Here is a 24091-nt window from a genome sequence, read left to right on the forward strand (position 1 = left end):
AAAAGCTATATATTAAATCTAGCATTTTCCAACAAATAATAAAATGTCATTAAAAATATAGTTGTATTGATGTAGACCCCTCCTCCCCTACATTTAAATGTACACCATGTAGAGCTGATGGCAATCATATGCAACACACAAACACATACACACACCTTTAAGAAGAATTCCAGAGATGGGACCTGACGGGAGCTTTATAGTCATGTGATGGGATGAGCAGCTGACTTTCGGCTTCTGGACTGGAGAGGGGGTGGTGCTGGGTGGGGTAGTGGACGCAGGTGGGGTAACTGGTGCAGTGGTAACAGGGGTACTTTCATATGGGCACTGTGGCTCCAGAGTTCGATAGTGCCCCATGGACAGATCCCAAAACATTAGAGGTAATGAAATGGTTGTGGGAGTCTGAAGAGAGACGAATCAATAAGGTCAGTATGAACAACCAACCACACATGGTTTCTAGCTCCTATATTGTAAAGTCTGTGATGAGCATTAAAAAATAAAAGTCAAACGAGTACAGATACTAATGCATGGAGAGGAACAGCTGCATACAGTCAATATGGGATTAATGGTAAATATGAGCAGCTCATCTGCAATCCACACACAAGCGGGACTATTTTGGTAAATCGTAGGTGTAGTGACAACCCAAGCGGTAAGGAAAATGCATCAGCAATAGCAATCAATTATAAATTTGCATTGGGTGGCATCACTGTTAAGCTGCATTATGGCAGTTTCAGTATTTTCTCCACCCGTTTATATACAGAACACCACATAATGATTTCTATTATATTTCCCAGTGGGGGGAAAATCTCATTCCATAGATCATTGACTATCTGAGCCCCGCCCGACTCCGTGCTCTGCGTCTCTCTCCCACACAAACACATTGACAACAGGCACGTCTGTGAACTCAAACTGGCTCAAGACAACATTATCTGGTCGTTGCAAACCTAAAAAAAACATGTTCGTGATTATTTGCAGATAGAGCGCAGAAGATTCCACCACAAGTGATCACAGGAGACACAATCAGGGTGCATTTTAATGACAGATAAGCACAGACGAAAGTGAACGCTTGTGATCAGATCACTCTGGTCGGATGTTAACCAACCCCCCCCCCCCCCCCCTCCCCATGTGAAGGGGGCAATAAAAAAAAACCTTCTTAAAGTCTGAGATCATGAACGAGTAAATTCACAGAGGACTTGTGTTGAGGTCTCTCCAAGATGCTGGAAACAACCCTCTGTACCTGCCAAGTGCCATAAAAACTTCACAAGTATGCATTTAAAAATGTGTTTTCACATCATGTATTGCAATAACAAAGAAAGATTTCTGTTGCGAAAGTATCCCCACTTCACTTTCACTGCCTAAAACTTCTGCACAGGAGGGTATGTTAGCATAAACATAATAATCTACAATGTCATAATCTGGTCAAAGCAAAAAAACTAATTCAGCCTTAAAAGCACACACACAAGTTTATGATTAAATGGAAATGTGTGCAGATGTTGCATGAAAGTTAATTTGTATAGTTTATGAGTTTATATGGAGCTCTGATGATACAACTACTAGTGCTCCAGATAAAAAAAAAAAAAAAAAACTTACAAACTTTCTCTTCAATAAAAAGTTGTGAACTTCGACATATAGTAGAATGGATGTACTACCTCTTACAGGAGCATGTCAAAACCAAAGATTTGTTTGTTAGTAAAAAGTCTCTCCCATTTGAAAAAAGACTTGGAGGATTTTTCCATCCCATCACTACCACTCAAAGAAACCCCATCTTTTCTCATTTCTCTAAAGAAACTGAAGTGTGTGAAAGTCCAGTCATATAAGTGTGATGCATTCAGAGGCAGTGACGAAGCATCATGGAGGATCTCACCCGTGACAGGCTGTGGCAGGCAGGCAGAGGAGAGTGAAGGATTACACCAGAGCTCCCAGCCATCTGCAGCATGTACCCACACAGTGGTGACACAGTGGAGAGAGGCAACCACGTCTTCCTTTGGTCTGAGGTGAGAAACAAGGCATGTTTTGATATTAAAAGTTAATAAACTTCACTCCCAGCAGTCTGCAGGCTGATCTAGGAGCACTGACGGAGTGACAGTACGGAGAGATGTGCACTTTTACTTTAAGATGCTTCATTAAGAAAAGTCAAAATAATCATCCTTACAACTCTCAACGCCACCAAAGAGGTCGTGTTTTCACCCTGTCACCAAGTAAAATACGCAATGATCCAATTCTAGGATTTGCTGCTTTACCTGCATGACTTGAATGCATTTCGATTTTTGGACAGACTGTCATGATAAAATAAGAAATTCTAAGACGCCACCTTAAGCTCTAGGAAATTATAATAAGACAAGATAAGGTAAAATAAGAGTCCCACAAAATAAGAGTCCCACCATGGGGGAAATGTGCCATGTTACAGCAGCGGAAGGGAGGAGTCAAATACACTAGGTAAAGGAAATAAATGATGTAATGGGAATATCTGCCGACTGATTTCGTTCATGAAATGAGTTGTTTCGGTGCAGCCCAACATATTAAAATGTATCAAATAAAATAATAAGGTGTATGTAGGCTTCATTTATTCACTAAGTCACCAAGCACTGGAGAGTAGAAACTGTTTGTATGGAACCTTTTGTGTTTTCGTCAAAGATAAATTACAGAAAACTACAAGTTAAAATTCCCCAACAACTTTCTCTTTTATAAAAAAAACATGACGATCCAAACTTCCCATGAACAGAAAGGTCTCTTGGACCCAAACAAACTCTGACCTTTGACCTGGATGGAATCTTGATGAGCAAAAGGCAGGAAGACAACCATCCTCCCCATCAAACACTGGAGATGAGGCATCTGTGTAGCGGGCTGGGTTGTGGTGGACGGCATTGTACTTGTGGCGGTGGGAGTCGGAGCAGTAGTTGTTGGGGTGGTAGTGGCGGTGGTGGGGGTGATGGTGGTGGTGGTTGGGGGAGGCTTTGTCATGGTCGTCGCTGTGGGAGTCTCTGGATACTGGGGCAGAGAGGGGTGGTACGGTGGATGGTAGAACGGTGGGTAGAAGGGATAATAATAGGGATAATATGGGTAAGGAAAGGGCGGTTGTGGATCTACAGGATGTTTCGGTGGAGAGGTGGGAGAAGGAGGAGGAGGAGGAGAAGGTGAGGTGAGCGGGAGAGTAGCCGGTGCTGCAGTGGGTGCAGGATAGTAAGGTAGCGGAAAATAATAGGGCTGGTAGTAAGGATATGCTGGAGGTCCGGGTGGCTGGGTACCTGGAGGAACAGTGGTAGTAGCAGTAGTAGTTTTTGTAGCTGCAGAGGTCGGAGCTGGTGTCACTGCAGGGTAGTAGAACGGCATGTGGGGGTAATACACACCAGATGAATACTGAGTAGGAAGCTGGTGGGATTGGCTGATCTGTGCCGGGCTAAGAATTGGAGCATATGTAGCCTGTACCACCACAGGAGGCTGAGAAGGAGGGGAAGGGGTCTTTTCTGTAGATTCAGGCGTCTTTGGGGGCTGGGTAAGCTGTGGGCCAGGAGGGTAGACCTGTGGCAGCTGGGTGTAGTGTAGGCCGGGGTATGGGTAGTAGTAGTAGTGTGGAAGTTGAGGGATCTGCTCCTCGGCTGGGGTTTGAGGAGGGGGTGCCGGATGGGTGGTGGGTACAGGGCTCACAGGATCTGTGATGAAGTGAAGCTGAGGATTGACTGGACAGGAGAGGATGTATTCCTGATCATCGTATACAAGTTGAAGACTCAGTCCGTCCTGTGAGAAAAACATCAAAACATGAAAACAAGATGGGAACATCTTTTGACATCCACTGAACTATGGATGGTCTCCAAACATTCTCCTGAGTTTCCAGCCCCTGAGGAAAGGGAATACATGTGAGAATACAGCAGGAAAATACCCGGAGAATTCTCAAGTTACTCGGAAAGGTGATGATATTTCTAACGCAACAGATGTAAAAGTAAAAAAAGAAACAATACTTTTTGCTTTTGGTGATTAAGGCCAATTCCGGTGTTGATTTGATGTTAACAGGAATGCATGATTTCCGCAGCAGAATTGATACATCATGTGCTCTACGCAGACACCACCCCTCACCTGCTTCAAATATTTCCCCGTGTTCCCGGAGAATCTCCTGCGTTCACCGCATATGAAAGGAGGATAACTTACGGACCCGATTGTCTGGACATTTACCGGAGTTCATGTTTGAAAACGGCTTTAGAGAACTTACCCCGATTGTGATACAAGAGGCTTTGTAAGAGATGAAGAAGGTGAGCTCGTCGGGTCTGGAGTGGATAAGATACGCACACTCCTCAGATACAAATGGACGCCAGCCTCCGTTAGCTGTAAAGCAGATGGCACATCTCTGAAGTCAGTTTCATTCTGTTCATGAAATTGTGATGATTATAAGTTTATGTCGTCTGTTTTTCAGATCGGTTATATTTAAATTTAGGCCGACAAATAAAACGCTTTGCAAAGGATCAGAATTATATGCTTGGCTGCATGGAGGTGGCAGAAGCAGCATCTGGAAAGAGAAGCACTAAGTATATAATAGTAGTGATTACCGAAAAAATGTTTAGAGATCATTTAAATATTTTGTATATAACTTTTTTGAATCTATGAAAGTACTGCACCCTTTAAAACTGCAGTGTGGAACTTTGTATTGAACTTTTTTGGTGTCCTAAATGCAGTCACATTTAAATACATTAAAACTGTTAGAATCGAATACAGTCATTTATTTTTAAGTCATTAACCCTACATGAAGGTCGACCTACCTTTGACTCCCAGCATCGGTATCTCCTGCTCCTGCCCATGTTTCTGCACCGCCATGCCGTACGGGGAGCAGAAGACTGAGGGGAGGGAGGGAGAAGGGGCAGGAGTGGACGGCTGCACCGGGCAGGAGAGCTTCAGAGGAGTGTCCCACCACAGCATCGGCAACACATAACTGCCATTCTGCCAACGAGAACAACAGGAGGGTTCGAGGATCACTCTGTTTGGCAAACGCTTCCGATTAGAATACAATGCGGGGGGGGGGGGGGGATGCTGGTACCTCCTGTGTAATGTAACACGCATCGTAAGGCGCCATCATCTCCAGGTCGCTCCATGACGTCCTCACCGAGTAGCCACAGTATGGAGGCAGCTGGAACACAGAGATGGGAGACGCTTCCTCTGTAACAAAAGACAGTGAGTGAGCAGGATTACACAGAATCTACTGGACGGATTATCACGAACCTTGGGGAAAGGATGTGATACGGGTCAGGAAAGAAACTATTACATTTTTTTGAATCCGGATTTAGAGAACAAATTCCAGAAGACTTTTTTCAACTTGTTCATCATTGCAAGGGAGTTTTTTCAACAATTTCATTGATTTCATTATGTGTGAATCCTGATGAAAGAATCCAGACATATTTAGGGATCTGACATATATATGAGCGTGAGCCCTTTGGTGCAGCTTGATGGAAGTTAAGGGGACTGTTGGACGCATTTCATTCATATTTAATAAGAAACACAAGGATCTTGGGCACGAACGTGTTCTTGACTCCTCCCATTTGCTTATTGCATCCAGGTCTTTTAACCGATAAACACCAGTCGAAACTCCTCTGTAGTATAATATCATATCATCTTACCTCTGTCCACTAACAGGTGTGTCAGTCCTTGTCCTGAAGCAGTGAAGGTCATGACGTTCTCATCACACTGCACAAACGGCCTCATCGCCTGCCACTCAGGGAAATGTGGACTGGAGTCAAATGATGGACCCAGAACCTTCCCCTGGACTCCATGGAAACCTGCATATGAAATAAAGAAGATATGAAGATTGGGCTTCTGCTACTCCTTCATAGTATACTCCACCAATTTAGCATTTCAACCATTAAAGGGGTATTTCCCTCAAGAATTTTCAGTCACTCATCATCTACTCACCACTATGCCGATGGAGGGGTGGGTGAAGTGTGTTACAACTCTTTAGGTGTCATCCAAGTGTCCCAAACATCCTCTGTGATACACACATTAGTGTGGCTCCAGCAGAAGATATCAGAGGACATTAAGGCTAAAGACATGGTGTAAATTGAGCTGTTTCGAGTTTGAATTACATTTACTTTGGCTCCAACGCTGTTTACCCCTGAAACTCCAAAAGGGTTTTGTGGACTCAATCAATTCACCCAACCCTCCATCAGCATAGTAGTGAGTAGGAGTGATTTTTCATTTTGGGGTGAACTGTCCCTTTAACACTTGTGACTCATCAACACCTGTAAATGGACTTTTAAAACAAAGTGCAGTTTCCCCTTGAAGCAGCTCTTACCTGTGAAATCAGCTTGATATCCTTCTTCATGGCCCGAAGATGAGGCCTTGGGTCCTGTGCTGACGTGTCCGGCGGTCCAGGACAAGTTGTTGGACGCTACGTTTCTTCCACGTTCATCAACTTTCTGTAAAATGAAAGGTGGGGATGTTTCCCCGGGTAAGACAGCAGGTTCGGACCGAAGCCCCTGTGGACCCGACCGGCTGGTTCTGCGCAGATTGGCGCTTTGATGGGTCTTTTCGTCCGCGCGGCGAGCTCCATGGATCTGTCCCCACCGACCACCTGCTGACTCCGAGTGACAGAGCTGCAGCGGGTAGAGGTGAAGCGCTAACACAAGTACAACCCGAGTGAGTTCTCTTTTCTGTTTGGAAGACATGCTTTGTTTGTTTGTTTGTTTTTTGTTTTGTTCACACGGACACGTCACCTGCACACGAGGGCGCACAATTAATAGGTATCAGGAGCGGACCAATCAGAGAGCTGCAACTGCACACGAGATGAACCCAGATACTTAAAGAAATGGTCTGGTGATTTTTGTTGGTCTATCTTAGTGACACTCAATTTACTTTGCAGGAGTTGTTTTTTCAGTTTAAGCCACTTAAGTCGTTTTCAGTCATCTATTCACCTGCACACAAGTAGAGCTGCAGCAATCAGTCATTAATCGATTTGTCCTTCATCAGATACATTATTCTCTGTTAAACTTACTATATATTCATATCATCTGAATATCTTTGGATTTCAAACTGCTGATCAGACCAATCAATAATAAAAGTAGATTGTTATTCAATCAAGGCCCAACCCTTCTCTCCTGGAATCATATTTAAATTCAGTAGATCTAGATTTTTATTTTTATTTGCACCAAATTTCTCACCAATAAATATCAGTCCCGCTAAAAATGCCTGATTATTCAGCATGATCCTTGAACTGTTCTCAACACAAATGTGGAAAAACGCCCTTTTACGCAATGTTTGGGAGAGTGAGAATAATCCCCAGATCTTCCCCCTGATCTGGATCCGCAGCGAAACTGAATGATTTCTTCCCTGCATCAAAATGACATGGAAATGGGTCCAGTCGTTTTTGCACGCTCCTGCTGAATAACAAACGCACATGAATACATAGGCTCCTTGCCAGACGTCATCAATCATTAGTTGCAGCACTAGCTGTTAGTGGCATGATGAGGCATTTGAAGATCCTTTCCATTTATGATTGTATTTAGATTCCTTAAATTTCAAATATTGACCTCATGCAGAAATCTAGCCCTAGGATTGCTCCAGTGTTTATGAAAAACACAACTTCTTCAGACCCGTCTAACTCACAGTGATACTATTTTTGCTTTTCGAAAAAACCATGATACCTTTACTCTGTATCAAATGTGACTTGTTCTTATCATAAACGTTTCAGCTGTTGGTTGAACAAGCTGCCAAATCCTATGACAGCACAACATCGGATGGTGAATACAGCTCAAGAAGCAAGCACACAAACAGTTGCGTATTTTATTGAACATCTGCTGATGAAGAGGAGGAGAGACTCCTGGTCTTCAGCATGTTGTGGGGTGAGTGGTTGGTTTAATGCGAGGAAGAGGGGACTGCTTTATTCTGGTCTTTAGTCTTAGGTCAGTTGTTCCTCATATCTATTTGCAGATGTTTTCCAGTTGTGCTTTTTTGAGCACTTCAAACAGACAGTGAATAATTTTGAGGTTTGCTGTTGAAGTAAAGAAATCATTTTTCTGGTTTCTGCAGATTTGGCCTACGCACATCGAGATCCTGACAGAAATTGACCAAAAGTTACAGTCACGGACAAAATTTGAACATGAGGTGAAGGATTAAAAGGTAAAGGAAAAATGTTGCAGGTTCCTGATTTAGACGACGAGCAGAGTCTGTGTGAGTTTACTGGAGTTTCTTGGTTATTGTGTCGCTGCAGGTTTGCAGTGTGCAGTTACAGGAGGAGACAGGTCTGTGCCCCAGTGGCCCGCGGCAATAACATCCTCAGAAAACCTGTTTGTGGCTGGAGTCCTGATGTGACGGCTGTGGTAATCGATTGGATGCTCTGGGAATGTGCAGTGGCAGTTCAGAAAGAATCGGGTAGCAGTTGGAAGCTGCAGTGTGAAGTCCCTGGAGGGCTCAGGGTCTGTTGAGGGAAGAGGGTTGCTGTCTGTTATAGCTTCAGGAAAAGTAGATTTGTGACTGAGAGAGCTGGTAAAAGGACTGTGAAAGGATGCCCTCAGTTTACAGCCTGTACAGATGATAACTTGGTAGATAAGGAAGTTCCCAGGACAGAATATAAATTTGGAGCATGAAATACAAAAAAAACATCAGAGTTAGAAATGATCGTCTGCATTTATTCCTGGAAGATTTCCCTGTCCTCAAATGAGGTCCCTTCTGTAGCAGCTCCCTCTGTATATAGCTTTCCAATAGACTTCATAATGGATGTTAGATTGTCTTTTCTGTGGAGGCGGATTAGAAAACTCCTCTGACTCAGACGTGGTGTACAAGGGAAACTATAGCACAGCTCAGCACCCACTCACTGTTCACTGTGAGAACACGAACAAACAATCACGGGTCAGATATAACGTTTTCAGCCTTGACCTCTGTTCAGACTTTTTCATAGAGAAAATACTTCATCCCTCATCTGTGTATTCCCACACCCTCTGACTATAATATAGCTCCTGAATGATTTTCATCTCAGCAGTGCTATAATAAAAAACAGAGGGCAGCGTTGCACATTGTTATGTAACAGAGAAATTGTGATACTTTTATTCCCTAAGGAGATATTTGCTTTCAGTGACTCGGAGCCACAGTTAGAGTTTAACAAAACTTAACCCCAGGCTGTTCCTCTCATGCTATTCCATTTGAGTCTGGTTGAGTGGTGGTTAGCACGGTCACAGGAGGAAGGTTCCCAGTCCCAGTTTGCATGTTCCTCCCTGTGCGTCGGTTGGTTTTCTCTGGGTACTCTGGTTTCCTCCCACAGTCCAGACATATAGGTGGAGGGTTGATTGGAGAATAAGTTGCCTGTAGGTGGGAATGTGAGTGTAATGGTTGTTTGTCATTATACGTTTGCCTTGCAATATGCTGGGGACCTGTCCGGGGTTGTAGCCTGCCTTTGGCCCAATGTCAACTGGGATAAGCTCCAGCAAGTGAAAATTGCATAAAATTCTGTTTATAAATTGATGCAACAATTTTAACAATCTCATCATATCAGATTGAATAAAACAAAACAAAACAATTACTTTCACTCTGAAAGTTCAATTTGCTGCCTATACGTTTACAAAATAAGAGATTAAATTCATTTCAATTTTACTTTTTACAATGTGGGTTTATTAATTTAATTTAAGTCAAGGTTCTGAATATGTCTCATACCACGGCTGTTACCTAACCCTTACGATGATGGAAAACTTCCGGTATCATCCACTTTCAAACAAAATCATTTGATCATATTTTGATATATGTCAAAACTATAAAGTAAAGAAAGTTTTTTAAATGACTTTCCAGGTCTTGCAGAGACACTTGGAAGGAAGCAGTTATACTATCTTTTTCTTCCCACCTCCAGGAGCATAAGGAGGCCATTGTGGATCAAGACTTCCATGTGGTCTTCAGTGAGAGACCCCAGCCTGAGGGAAGATAAGACAGATGCAGAGATGAGCTTTCAGAGAAAAGAAGACTTTAATCAAGTATAAAAATTCTCTTTAATGTCCTTCTATAAAACTCCTTTGTAGGAATGAGACGAGCCATAATCACTTGAGCTTCCTCTCATCTGAGTCAGGTGATAAAAGGCTTCAGCAGATGTTCACTGCAGAGTAATCCCCCAATAACATGGCATTATTCAACTACAGCCACCAATAACACCTATCTGTTTAAAGGATGACAGCTTGTGGTTCAATTACAACACTTTTATATAAAGAGTCTAGTGTGGAAATTAGATCCATCCTGCCTCTGATGGCCTCTGCGAATCATGTTAGTTTTTTTATTTCAGTTTTGTGTTCCCATTTTACAGAATTGTATTCTGATTCTGATTCTCTAGTGTTTGCATTTGGAAGAGTTTGAACTTTTATTCATTTAGTTTTTCTTCTGTATTCAAAATTTGCACGTTTTTCTATTGAATCATTTTTTTATTTCTGTTAACTTCACTTCTTCTCCCCAGAAATGACAAATTATTTCCACACAGGTGAAAGCACGACCTGCATTTAGCTGCATTCTGATGCAGAAATTCGATTATGGTGGAATTTGGCAGTAGGAGTGGGACTGAAGTCCTGTCCATCAGACATCTGTTTTGCAATGATTGCAAAACTTTACAGTATAGGGATACAACCCAAGAATCTATAAATCTTGTCTGAACTGATTCTACATGAGCCAGTACTGTTCCCATGTCATCATCAGAGCGGAGCTGCCGAGGAAGACGTGAAGTCCCTGGTGTCTGGAGCTCAGGACGTTCTGTTCTCACATTTTATGTACATAATGAACCAGTCTGCGCAAGTAAGAAGTTCACTTTCTCTGCTCTTCAAGACATATTTAAATATGAACCAAATTATATTTCATTTTCACTTGAAAGAATCAGCAAGGCTGGAGCTATTGTGGCCAGGTTATTGTGAAGATGAGGCACTGAGAGGAAAAACAGCAGCCTGCATGGAAAGGATTTGTGAAATAAAAAGAGAGAAGAGATCCATCATCAGCAAGTTGAAGTCTTTAAGTCCATGTGGAGGGTTTTGAGAGAACCTCAAGCCATTTGGTTCGCCTGGATAAGTCTCTGAGGGGGGGGGGAACAAATTTGAAACTTCATGGGTGTGGCCTGGTGAGGGGAAAAGAGAGGGATTGGAGAGAGAGAGGGAAAACAGGGCGATGTGTGTGCTGTGAATTCAGAGCTGGGTGGGTCTACACTGTTTCACATTCCCAAATATCTCCGTGCGTAAAAAGCGCTCTCAGGTAACGTTTTATCCACGTTTCTTAACATTTTGCACGTTTATGTCTGGTGATCCGCAATGTTGACTACTTTTACGCATGGTTTACGACGAGGTTATTCTGTACAGGCCGTACATATGTATTTAGACGCAGTTTAGACATTTCAGTGGCGCTTTGAAGACTCGTACGGATGTGGCTGCGCGCAAAAAAAAGTTTTGAAATGACGCACAGCTCCAAACTGTAGATTCACGCACACTTGAACAGCTTCAGCGTTTAATGTGTGTGGGTGTGTGTATATACAAGTTCGAACTGTGTTTGTTGGGCTTTTCTGTCGTCGTATTCTCGCGCTCTTTTCAAAGTTGTTGACTTATTGCGCAGGGCCTGCGTGTGACGGAGCGGCTCCATTTGGGAATGCGTCCTAACGCCGCACAGACAAATGCGCCGTTCTTTCCTTGTCGACGAAAGCAGCTTCGAGTCATAAAAAAAAAAAAACGAGCAGTTGAGAAAAACCACGGTGATTCCGGACTTCTGCTAACGGATGAAAATAAGTTGGAGAAGTCTGATTATAGGAGATAAGTTTCAAGAGAATAAGAAAAGCTCATTGAAGCAGAACCGTGTGATGAGTTCGACATCAGTTGTGTGTGTCTGCAAAAATGTGTCTGCAGGGGCTTCTGGGGCGAGTTTGGACTTGCGTGCGACAGCTCCCCACCCCCCCACTTTCCTCCTCCATTCTGTTTGAGACTGTGTTTATTTGGGACAGATGAGTGTGTGTGTGTGTGTGTGTGTGTGTGTGTGTAAGAGAGAGAGGGAGGGAGGGAGGGTGGGTGGGTGATTGTGTCAATGCTTCCTCATGTTAAAAGGCTTTATTACATAAGTCCCTGCGTGGAAAACAAGTAATGGTGTGCATCCTTCCGTCCTCCCCCTGTTATCAGTTGACAAAAAGCCACAATGTTGGTGCTGGCTGGAATCATCGTTCTGCACATTACCACCATCATCCTGCTGCTGGTGGCCACCATCGATAATGTGAGTGGATGGTATTTTATCTTTCTCTCCTCATTTAGCAAGGGTCCAGGCCGGGAGGGAGAACGGGAGGTTTTATATATATGTTTAAGCTTTAGATTCTCTATCCGTTCTCAGCTTCAGCATAAATGCAAACACATAAAATAAACCACTATCTATTTCTGTGTGGAAGCTTCAGCACAGTCGTATCATTGAAACATTTGGAAATTAACAGGATTTAAGTGGTGCAATGTAATTTGTTTTTTGTTTTTTGCCACCCACAGGGCTGAAAATACACATATCTCTCCTCACACATGTTCACCAACCCCTTTTACGATTGATATTTTTAACGGACACATATCACTCAACCCCTGTGCAATTTATTTCAGAACAGGCTGTTTCTATCTTAAAAATACCCCCTCTCCTGCACAGTCAGGCCAACTCTACTGAATATTCACAAAACTAATATTGTAATTTGACTGTGATTAGTTCTGTCAACACCAGTACAGGCCTACATGAGGGATAACAGCAAAGTTTGTTGAATAAATATACAAAACTTTCACAATATATATATATATATCACATATTCTATCTTTTGTGTGTGCCTTGATATCTGTTTATTCTCTTGCCAGGCCTGGTGGATCACTGACACAGTGTCAACTGATTTGTGGGGCCGATTAGAGTTGACAAACTCCATCTGGCACTACACCAACCTGAAAGACTACCCGCAGGGTAAACTCTCACTTTTGTCTCGGCAGAGTTCAGACACTGATCCGCCACAACAATAAAAAACAGTTTCCTGTTTTACTTTGTATGTTGACTTGATCAGACAAGAGAATCCAGCTGTTAAGAACAGAGCTGTGATGATTAGAGCTCTAACTGTAACTGGTCATAAATCAAATCATATGTGTCAAATGTTGCTACAGTTCTGTAGTGTGTTTATTATTATTTAGATTTAATGAGTGTGAATAGTACTAATAGATGAGTTGTAATGTCGATATAAACTGTCAACTTATCTTGACCATGGTGATACATCCGTGTTAACGTGGACTCTTCCCTGACTGTGTCTGTGTTTTGTTGTGCTGCTGCAGAATATCTCCAGACGATACAGGCCACCTCAGTGCTGGCCTGTATCTTTGCCATCCTGGCCTTGTTTGTGTTCGTGGCCCAGCTTTTCACGCTTCCCAAAGGCCAGAGGTTCATCTTCACTGGCATTTTACAGCTAATCGCCTGTAAGTAACCTGGAGTCAAATGGCTGACCTACAGCTATAAGACATCCTGACACGTGCTTGTTTGTTTCCTATAGTGGTGGTGTGAGACCTCAGTGTTTTCAGACTTGTGTGTGAACGTACCACCTCTCAGCTTCCAGCTTAGCAGAGCAGTGTGAAGTGTTTTAGAAAAGGAGTGTCGTAAAAGATCCCCAGACAATGCTGTTCGGTCTGGATCTCCACTGGAAGTAGAGGTCCAGACCTGGAATGTTTGTGTAAATGTGCTAATAAGAGCTGCAAACAATGATTTATTGTTGAAAGAATCTAATTATTTTTCTAAATTAATCAATTAATGATTTGACAACTAAATAATCCTAAAATAGTGAAACGTGCCGGTCAAAAATGTCCTTTAATCGTAAACCCAGAGGTATTGATTTGAGAGGGCAAAGAAAACCGGCAAAATGTCATTCTAATTATCCAGCAAACATAGTACTAATAACTATGAGATTAAATAATTATCAATGCCTCAGTTAAAAAATTACAATATTCATTAGAGTATTGAAAAAGTAGATGGTGATTTTACCAATGAACAGTATTACTAGCACCTAATCTTATATTTAAATCGTATATATGTGTTGTGACAGAGTTCTGGTGAAAAAATAATAATATCTTAATAATAATTCACGTTACAATTAAAGAAAGTAGTTCAAGTAGTTCATCACTTTTTCTAGTGCACGAGCTCCGAGTTGAAGTAATTGGATTTTTGACAGGTATTGTCTTGAGTTTGTTTCATTGTAAAACTAATAAGGTGAAACTGTCGTGTTTGTAATTTCACTGTGATCACAGTTACACATTTGTCACATCGTCTTTGTTCATGAGCCTTATCTTACAGTGGCAAAAGTAATTACTGTGTAATTGCCTTGTCAACACTCCCCCTCTTCTCTCATGCAGGCCTCAGTATAATGATAGCAGCCTCCATCTACACGGCCCAGCTTCACACCGGTGACACGGTGGGAGGGTACGGACACTGCTATATCCTGGCCTGGATCTCTTTTGTTCTCACCTTTCTCCTAGCGGTAACCTACCTCGTCCTGCGGAAGAAGAGCGAGTGAAGGGGAAGGGAGGAAAGGGGGCAGGGCTGGGGACAGATTCCTCCTGAGAATGGGAAATTAAAAAAGTGGGATTTGACGGAAATTTGGTTAGATAAAAAAATAAAAAAAGAATCTACATCTGATGCTAGTTAAAGCAGGGGGACTTGTATTCAATCACTAAAAAGAGCCATTTATTTCTACTTTGAATAATGTCAATGCAAATAGAGATAATATTATCAGTACATGAAGGGCTGAACTTTACGTGAACAGATTTTCGTCCATGACTAAGAGGAGGGCAGTGCAGTATTTTAGTTTTATCGGAACAGTATGGGGAGTAAAATAATAGGTGTGATTAGGTGGAAGCAGAACAAGTGCTCATTTCAAAGCTTTACTGCCACAAAAATAATCAGTGAATCATTTATCTCATCTGTGAATTGGAAGAACTCAGGCAACATCCAGTAGTTTGACATCAGGACAAAGACTTACCCGCTTTTCTTAGCGAGAATGACGCGCAGGCCAGTACTACACCAACACACAATCTGTATGAAGCTAAAGACAGTAAGTTAGCTTAGCTTAGCATAAAGACAGAAACCAGGGGGACACAAGAACAACACAATCTGTTGCTGCGTTCTGTTAAACCCCCCCAGGTCGAACTCAGCTCAGTTATAATTTGAGCTTTGAATTTATCCTATTAGATCTTGTTTAACTGCACTGGCGCTTCTTGGCAGTTTGATTTGCTTTGGACAAAGCTGTGTTACCCCCTGTTTTCAGTCTCGATACTAAGCTACACTAGTCATCCCTGTACAGATACAAGTGGTATCAATTATCTCACCTAGAACTCTAAAACACAGCATTTAAGCGTTTATCCCAAAGTGTCAAACTACTGCATTTTAAATCTTAACAGAGTTCCTGGTCTGAGAAGGTTAAAAGGCCTTTGAGATGTAGAAGTTGAACATATTCTGTGATTTCAAAGTACTCATCGTCCTGTAAAAACACATTGTGAGGTGGACAGCTATTGCCGCAGTGGTCCAGATTTGAGGAATGAAAATAAAATCTGTATCTGAGAGGGTAGCTGGCAAAACTACAGCATTCCTTTTATGCAGAACTTGAACAATCAGGAAAGTCAAGCCTAAAGTTACAGTACAAGTAGTTTGAATCATGTATCGCTATTTTACAACTGAAGTATATTGTATCCTTTTTAATCTATGAACATTGTAACCATTATATTTTTGTAACATTTTGTATGGAGTGTTCTTTTTTGTTTTAGTCATGTTTGATTTTGTGTGTGTTAGTTGGCTGCTATCCTAAGAAAAGTACATGTCGTCTGTACAAGTGAACCAGGGATGGAGGACAATGGTGGTTTATTTCACCATATTACAGAACTATACAATAGAAGGTTTTGTTTGTAATTACATTGGAATAAAAGCCATATCATTTATTAATAAAAACAAATAACTCAAGGCATCCATGTTTCTTCTATTGAACTGCAATAAATACAACAAAATCAAAAACAGTCACTATTACATAATAATTGTGTGGGATTTGTCCAGTTTTGTAGCCTTCACTCGAGTAAGAGCACATAGAATTTCACTTTAAACACTTTAAATTCAGTCTTAAGTTATAATTGTGACAAACATCTTCACATCAGAATAATAACAGACAACACTCATTTCATAACGAGGGCAGGGTTTTGTAGAGTGTGCATTTGTGTCGAGTGCAAGTTCCATCACTGAAGTTTTATAAGCAACACTTCTTCAGGTCTTACAACAGACCAGAAACAGGAATGTTCCATTATGTGAAGTATTGTTCCCAGAGGAAGTAAGTAAAAGAAACTGGACTGTACTAAATGCCTTGGCCAGACGGCGTGATGCGCTCCTGAACCACCAGGTGGAGAAGGTGATTCTGCTCAGCTGCCAGATATGGCCTGAGGGAGGAAGAAACAGCAACACATAATAAATATGGAGAACTAAGATTGAGAAATGATGACAATGCAGCTCAACCTGCATCACATGACGAAATTTAAGTTTTTCAAACACTCACCACAGCTCAGTCTGAAGAGACTTGAGGGACTCTGTGTCTTTCTCCTGACATGCCATCTGCAAAACAGATTTCCTGTTAGAACACTGCACAAATTAAACTAACTGCACATTCAAATGACCTTGACAAGTTCTCAGAGTCTCCTAAATGTTTGTGCATGCTCATATCTTATTTTATCAACATTATTTAAACCAAATAGAAGAATATTTTTTCCAAGCACATTTCTAAGTATTACTGCTCATCGCAACATTGAAAGAAAAGGGGAAAGAAACAGGGAATCATGTTGTAACACAAACACCACTTCAAATAGGACATTTTAATTCCACTGGCAAAGGAAGACCTTTATCACTGTCAATGTGAAGGCCACGACGACCCATCCTTTTTTTCCTGTACGAGGCAGGAAGGACCAGGAAATCCTGTAAAGAGAAATCTGTGAAACTCACCACTACTGACTGCAGGAGCAGGAAAACATTCTCAGGCAGGAAGGTCACTGAAAGAGAGGAAGGGATCCATGTTTACTCGACTTCAGTCAAACGACATTCAAGGGATTAAGAAAGCATTTTCTGAATTCCCAGTCAAAAGAGAATATGTGTGGAATTAAGATGTTTTTGCTTTAAAATAGATAAATATTGAGGTGCATTTACCTTGACTGTGAGGGTCAAAGGACTCCCATGCGTATCTCTCCAGCGTCTGTGCATGTTCTGGTAACAACTTCTGAGGTGGAGGCTGCACAGTAAAACAGGTTGGAACATTTACATCTCGCTGCACAAACAATAAAAGACTTACAGAGAGCAAAGTGGGGCTGATAATCAAATCTATGATACAATATTAAAACTCTCGACAATATTTTCCCTCTCGTTGCTGATGTGCAGATCCTTAAGATATTACAATTCCCTTTTCACTGATGGATGTAACAATTATATATTGTCAGGCCGACATGATGCTCTGTGTCTGTCTTTAAAGTACTTTACATAGCGTTTACATTCATCATCACAATTGCCTATAAAACTCTGTCAAAATCAAGATTGTAATGAGTTAAGTGATGACACCCACTGGATTCATTGTCTCTAAATTAAGGTTTTCCCTCATCACGGTTGTGTTTTCTACTTCGCTTAGACAGGCATTGGGATGTCTATGGTTTTCAAAGTGGCGTACTTACCTCTAACAGCATCAGCAGCAGTACTCTGGAGATCTCACATTTTGCCACAATATCCAGAAATGCACCTATTAGAATGTTAAGGAAATATAGACAGAAGATTAAGTTACCTTAATATCATTTACATTGTTCCTGTCACTGTTCTCAAATCAAATCCAACAATGGTATTAAAGCAGAAAGTGAGACATTGATCACTCCGATTTTTTAGCTTGAACATCCCAGCTTTTCAATTAAATGTTATGCCATTTTTGGGGTTTATGAAATATTTCATGCAGCCCTCATTTTTAAACATACAACAAAGAATCCATTTAATATTTTGCCTACACATTAGACAATTTTAAACACGTAGAGATAAATGCAGGGTCTCACCAACAGGGGTGCTGGTGCCTGGTAGCTGCAGTCCTCTCTCCTGACACACAAGCTGCATCTCCGTGAACATCGACAAAGCACCATCATAGTCACCTGCAGAAACAGAGAAGACGAGTTTAAACTACAGAAAACAAATCAGCTCTGTATGCATAAGCAGGTTAAAAAACCCCATTGAAATCAGGTTTATAATCAGATGTGATTAATCAGGCTGAACTCACGGGTGAGAATTTTACACGTTGCTATTTCTCCCATTGACAGCAGAGCTTCAATCGGTGTCTGCGTCTGCAACTCTGCAGCTCTCTGATAATGAACGATGGCCTCTCCTGGTCTATTCATCTCCTATTGGAAACAGAGGAGGAGCTGAGGTTAATATGTCAGATAAAATATATAGTAAGTAAGTAAAAATCACAATTATTAATCTTGTGAACGTCTCTGATTCGGAGTTTTACCTTGAGTGCATTTCCAAGTTCTAGACACAGACTCGCAGCCATCACAGGCTGGTTCATCTCAATGAACACCTGTAAACCATTTGTACATGAGCATTTTTCTACTGTCTCATGTGATCACAATACAGGAATGTACACCCTTAATCGGTTCATATACAAAATAACTAAACATTTCACAATGAATGTACCACTACTTTCGTTGAAAAGTCAAAACCAGACCAGGATTCATAGTTTACCTTAATTGCAAAGCTGTAACAGTTAAGTGCAGCCTGAAGGTGCTCATCAAAGCCCGGAGCCTGCAGGGCCCTGTTCTCCTTCTCAGACAAGAGAAAGAGGCGGGCAGCATCAGTTAATGCCAAGGCCTCTCCAGGAGCATTAAACAGAGTCTGCTCACACCTGCAGTGAAGACATTCAGGATGTGTAACAACAACAGATGTGAACACGTCAGCACTAAAACATGTCATCACTGTGAATGATACACGCTGCCTCTGGGCCAATTCCAAACACCATCTGGTTCTTTATCGAGAAGGACAAGAACATCCTTCACGATCATTTTGACCTTGTACTCAGCACAAGCACAAGTTTGACTTATTCTGCACATTCTTTACTCAACTTATATTCTTATTTATATTTTACGATGAGGATGTTTTAAAAACATTCAAGTTGAACCTAAACTGTGATTAACATTTACACAAATAGCATTAACATGAAACAATTACTATAAAAACGTTATGAGGTGATAGTAGGACTTTAAGAACACTACACAGCGAAAACTATCTGGAAACCTGAACAATAAACCCATGTGTGGTGTTCACTGTGCTGAACATCTTATACCAAAACTAGGGATGTCCCGATCCGATATTGATATCGGAAATCAGTCCGATATCAGCCAAAAAAGTGAATATCGGATTTTATCGGACTGAATCTAAAAACTCCGATATAAGCGCTCCGATATAAGCTGTCCATTTACCGCTCCAGGACTTCTATAATAGGTGACTCTGGTTTGATCACACTCCAACACAGTAGGTGGTAATGCCCCTTAATTAACGTTGGTGCCGGCCGCGGAAGAAGAGCGTCTCTGATCCAGCATGCACAGCCCACGTGATCACAACAACGACAACGTGTGTGCCTGCAGCAAGGTGTAGTGATGTCGGCTGTGTGGAAGTATTTTACCGTAAACTTGGACAAAGACGTTGCAGCTAAATGCAACATTTGTCAGGCGCAAGTGTCCCGTGGAGGGACAGAACCGGGAAGGTTCAATACAAGCAACCTCATCGCACATTTGAAAAAACACCACAAAAAAGAACATGAGGATTTTCGCGAGAGCAGCAAGGCGAAGCAACAAGCCTCTGGCTCGCTTCAGCAACCCACGCTGGCCGAAAGCTTTGCAAAACGTGACAAACTTAGCCTGGATGCCAGACGAACTTAGCCCCGCCCACAACATTTTGGTCGGGCAGTTCGGTCTGGAGTCGCTCCATTGAAAAAAAATTATGGGGCGTGTTTCAACTGACCAGGAAGTAAAATTCCTCTTCGCTCAATTGGATAGACCTACAACCAATCAGAGCAACGTAGTATGTGACGTATGCTAAGCAACGCATTGTGAGTTATTTACTGGGTTCACACCGGACGCTTCAGCGCAGCGCCAAGCCCTAAATAACAGCTGGCTCCCATCCACTCCCATGTTAAAACTTTGTGCCGGTCACACCGGAGGCTGAAGCACCGCGAGGCAGCCTTGGCGCAGCGCGGTGCTTCAGCCTCCGGTGTGACCGGCACAAAGCCGTGCAGCGATCTACTGGATCAACGGGTGATATTATTAGCGCTGCCCGGCGGTTCAGCGTCGCTTCAGTGTCCGTTGTGAACAGCCAAGCGCCGGGGCGATAGGGATTAGCGCGGTGCTTTGGCGTCGCCTCCACGTTCTGTGTTCCTCTTTCAAAATGAATGCGCTGTCGATGTCTTCTAAAACAGACTCAATGGCAGCATCTACACATCTCAGCTCGCCAGCGGCAGGCATGTTTGTTGAAAACGAATTCAACCCGAGGGCACTTTGGTGACGTGGTTTACGTCACCGTTGATCATCTGTCAATCATCGTATAAAGCCCGCCCTGACAATCTGATTGGCCCAGTCCGGCCATAATTTTTTCCCAATGGAGCGACCCCAGACCGAACTGCCCGACCAAATCTGTTGTGGGCGGGGCTAAATTCGTCTGGCATCCAGGCTATGACAAACTACCACGGGACAGCAAAAAGGCAATGGCCATAACAGAAAAGATAGCCCAGTTTATTGTGCTTGATGACCAGCCCCTGTCGGTGGTGAGTAATGTCGGGTTTAAACGCTTAATGGAGCACCTCGAACCTCGCTACATTATTCCTATAGTTTTTGTTGTTTTTGTCCCTGCCCACAGTTGTTTCCAACATATGCTGACAGTAGAAAAATAACTGAAGTGAACTTGAATTGTTTGCACTTTAAAATTTAATTTATTCTATTCAATTGTATAATGATGTTGGTAACCAGTGGTTATTTTGCACTTTAAATATAACATTTTGTTTTCATTGGATTTGTTGAGGTAATACTCTTATGTTGAAGGTTAAAATTTATGTAACCAATTGGTTAATAATAAATGGGTCAGTTTTTCCTATACCTACTGTTGCTGACTATTGTTTTCTGTTATATCACTACAACATCAGTAACAGTAACATCACTTTATCAAGCCTTTTCTAACATTCCACACAACAAAATAAGGAATAAATATATGTATGATTTGTGCCTATATCGTATCGTATTGATATCGGTATCGGCCAATACTCAAGGCTACAATATCGGTATCGTATCGGAAGTGAAAAAGTTGTATCGGGACATCCCTAACCAAAACCTCTAACATAATATGTTGCTGTAAAAGCCTCCACCTGTTGTGGAAGTTTTTCTAAAATATTTCATAATCTGATTTCAGGAATTTGCTTCAATTCAACTGAAGTTCTGTGATTAACATACGCTGGTGGTAAATAACACCTGCTAACATCTACTGGTACTTGGTAACCTACATTGTACAGAAGACCTTCAAATGTACATCTTGTCCTATATTCAAAATGATACTGAGGTCAGCCACTGATGTTGAGAGATAAGGTCTGGGTCTTGGTTGTCATTGTCCCAAAAACATTGAAGGTCAAGGCCCTGTGCAGGCTAACACAGCTCTTGCACACTAAACTAGTAAAGGACCATGATATGTGCTTGGTGTTGAAGATTGAAATGAATAAAAATAAAAATGAATACACATTTTTATTTGTAGGTAGTATCATTTAATTCCAATTTGTTGCCGGGGTTTAATTATTTTTCGTTAAATATAAAAGCAATACTAGATGTAATTTCGACCTTCTGCATACAGGCCATGGGTGTGTGGTGTGTGTTGAGTGGATCCTCTCACCGAGCCATGGCCAGGTTACAGAAGGCAGCATACTGCAGACACTCCTGCTGCTTCAGCTCTTTCGCTAGCTGGCCTGAGAGGACAGGACAGAAAACGCATGAGAGGCAAACTAACAACAAACAATTAAGGACACACACATATTAAATATAGAAATATGAAGAAGAAGGCTAAAACGATCCTAGGAGTGTCAACACTAAACAGCAGGAGATGGGCGTGACACTCACCAAACTGTTCACTCGCCTCTGCTACATTTGGCTTGCGAAGAAAACGCCTGCAACAAAGAGACGCAAACGTATCAGTTTACATCTCGACACAAGTTTGATCAAAAGTTAAAAGGCTGAGAAGAGTAACGGGGAGCTGTGTGCTAGGCTAATTAGCACTGGTCGTGTATAGATACATCTCCACAGTAAAACAACGCCAGACGTTTCCGTTAACTTCCGCTTCTGAACCCACGACTGAATAATTAAACTGTATCATCGTTTTATTTTCATTACAGGTTCTACAACGAGCGTTATCAGTAAATGGAAACACACGACACTGACATTTATGACAAGCTAACAGCTAGCTGCGTCTACTAGCACTGGCTGCATCACTGATCTGCAGCATTAATGTCGAGTAACCTGGCGACAATCCCTGATATCTGAAGCCCTTTCGGGACCAATGGCTGAGATGACACTGCTCACTTCTTCAGTTTATTTGACACAGCTCGATATCTCGCCAAGAAATCTCCCTCGGCGGCCATGGTCGATGGAGCAAAACAAACCAGGTCAAACCAGGAAGTCCCAATCTGACAGCAGCGTCGGCATTGGCTCGTGGAATCCAGACATCGCAATTTCATTGGTCGCCACAAGCAACAGGGTGGGACTTATTCGAAAGGAAATGCCCAGAAGAGGAAGTTGTAACATTTAATCAAACCCGAAATCAAACAGAGTGAGACATGGAAACATTTATTTTTTCCATGATATATATATAACTTTACACTTACAGCACAAAGTTCAGAGAGAGATAATGCATTACTTTATCATTTTTATTTTATTCCAGTAAATGTATATATTTACTGTTTTCTTTTATGGACTTGGGTTTTAAAAAGCTCTAATGTATTGTCATATATTACATTTTAGAATCCAGATCTCAATAGGTCTCTTTCGAAAAGTTTTTTTTGTAATGTGGTGTTTTCTTTATTTGTGTAAGCTACTGACCTGTCAGTGCTTGTCAGTGCTCAGGCCCTACAAAATAAAATAAAATAAAATTAATCCTGAGCAGTCCTCTTCTGCGCGGGAGGTGCGCACTCCACTTCTGCGCAGGTGGTGCGCAGTCCACTTCTGCACAGGAGGAAAATATATATTTTTGTTATATATTATAATAACAAAAAGCCAGTTAATTTGCCTGTAAAAAGATAATAATAATAACCAATATTGCTCAACCCTTGAAAGTACCAACTATAAAATACAATTTCAGAAATATCTAGGACTGCAAAGCAGCACTGAGCGGGCCCGAGCATAGATATATATACAGGGGATATAAAAAGTCTACACACCCCTGTTAAAATGCAAGGTTTTTGTGATGTAAACAAATGAGACAAAGATAAATCCTGTCCAAATTTTTTCCACCTTTAATGTGACCTTTAACGTGAACAATTCAGTTGAAAATTTTATTAAAGCACTCAGTCTTTTGGGGTAGGAATATATTAGCGTGGCATATCTATACTTGTCAATATTTGCCCACTTTTCTTTGCAAAAGGGCTCCAAATCGTTCATATTGTGAGGGCATCTCCTGTGCACAGCCCTCTGCAGATCACCCCACAGATTTTCATTTGGATACAGGTCTGGGGTCTGGCTGGACCATTCCAAAACAGTAACCTTCTTCTGGTGAAGCCATGTTTTTGTTGATTTGGATATATGCTTTGGGTCGTTGTCGTGCTGATAGGTGAAATTCCTCTTCATCTTCAGCTTTCTAACGGAAGCCTGAAGGTTTTGTGCCAAAACTGACTGTTATTTTTTAACTGTTCATAATTTCCTCCACCTTGACTAAGGCCCCTGTTCCAGCTGAAGTAAAACAGCCCCAAAGCATGATGCTGTCACCACCATGCTTCACTGTGGGTATGTTGTTCTTTGGCTGATGTGCAGTGTTGTTTTTGCGCTAAACATACCTTTTGGAATTATGGCCAAAAAATTCTGACCATAACACTTTTTCCCACATGCTTTTTGGAGAC

The 24091-nt window shown here is 41.8% G+C and overlaps 2 protein-coding genes across 2 annotated transcripts; one reads left to right on the top strand and one right to left on the bottom strand.

Annotated features, from left to right (window-relative positions):
• Positions 1-11041: 11041 nt before the first annotated feature.
• emp1 (epithelial membrane protein 1) lies at positions 11042-15912 on the top strand. The gene is made up of 5 exons (XM_053417639.1): positions 11042-11178; positions 12087-12177; positions 12786-12885; positions 13245-13385; positions 14313-15912. The coding sequence occupies exons 2-5, from the start codon at positions 12103-12105 to the stop codon at positions 14471-14473; spliced, it is 477 nt and encodes a 158-aa protein (XP_053273614.1). The 5' UTR covers positions 11042-11178; positions 12087-12102; the 3' UTR covers positions 14474-15912.
• Positions 15797-22684, bottom strand: f8a (coagulation factor VIII associated). Its single transcript, XM_053417637.1, has 12 exons — positions 22563-22684; positions 22104-22150; positions 21880-21952; positions 18697-18856; positions 18464-18532; positions 18233-18353; positions 18015-18107; positions 17649-17713; positions 17134-17215; positions 16933-16979; positions 16493-16548; positions 15797-16376 (listed from the first exon to the last, which is right to left on the bottom strand). The coding sequence occupies exons 1-12, from the start codon at positions 22619-22621 to the stop codon at positions 16295-16297; spliced, it is 954 nt and encodes a 317-aa protein (XP_053273612.1). The 5' UTR covers positions 22622-22684; the 3' UTR covers positions 15797-16294.
• Between the last annotated feature and the right edge of the window lie 1407 nt (positions 22685-24091).

This window comes from Pleuronectes platessa, chromosome 3 (assembly GCF_947347685.1).
Source record: "Pleuronectes platessa chromosome 3, fPlePla1.1, whole genome shotgun sequence".
NCBI classification, from domain to species: domain Eukaryota; kingdom Metazoa; phylum Chordata; class Actinopteri; order Pleuronectiformes; family Pleuronectidae; genus Pleuronectes; species Pleuronectes platessa.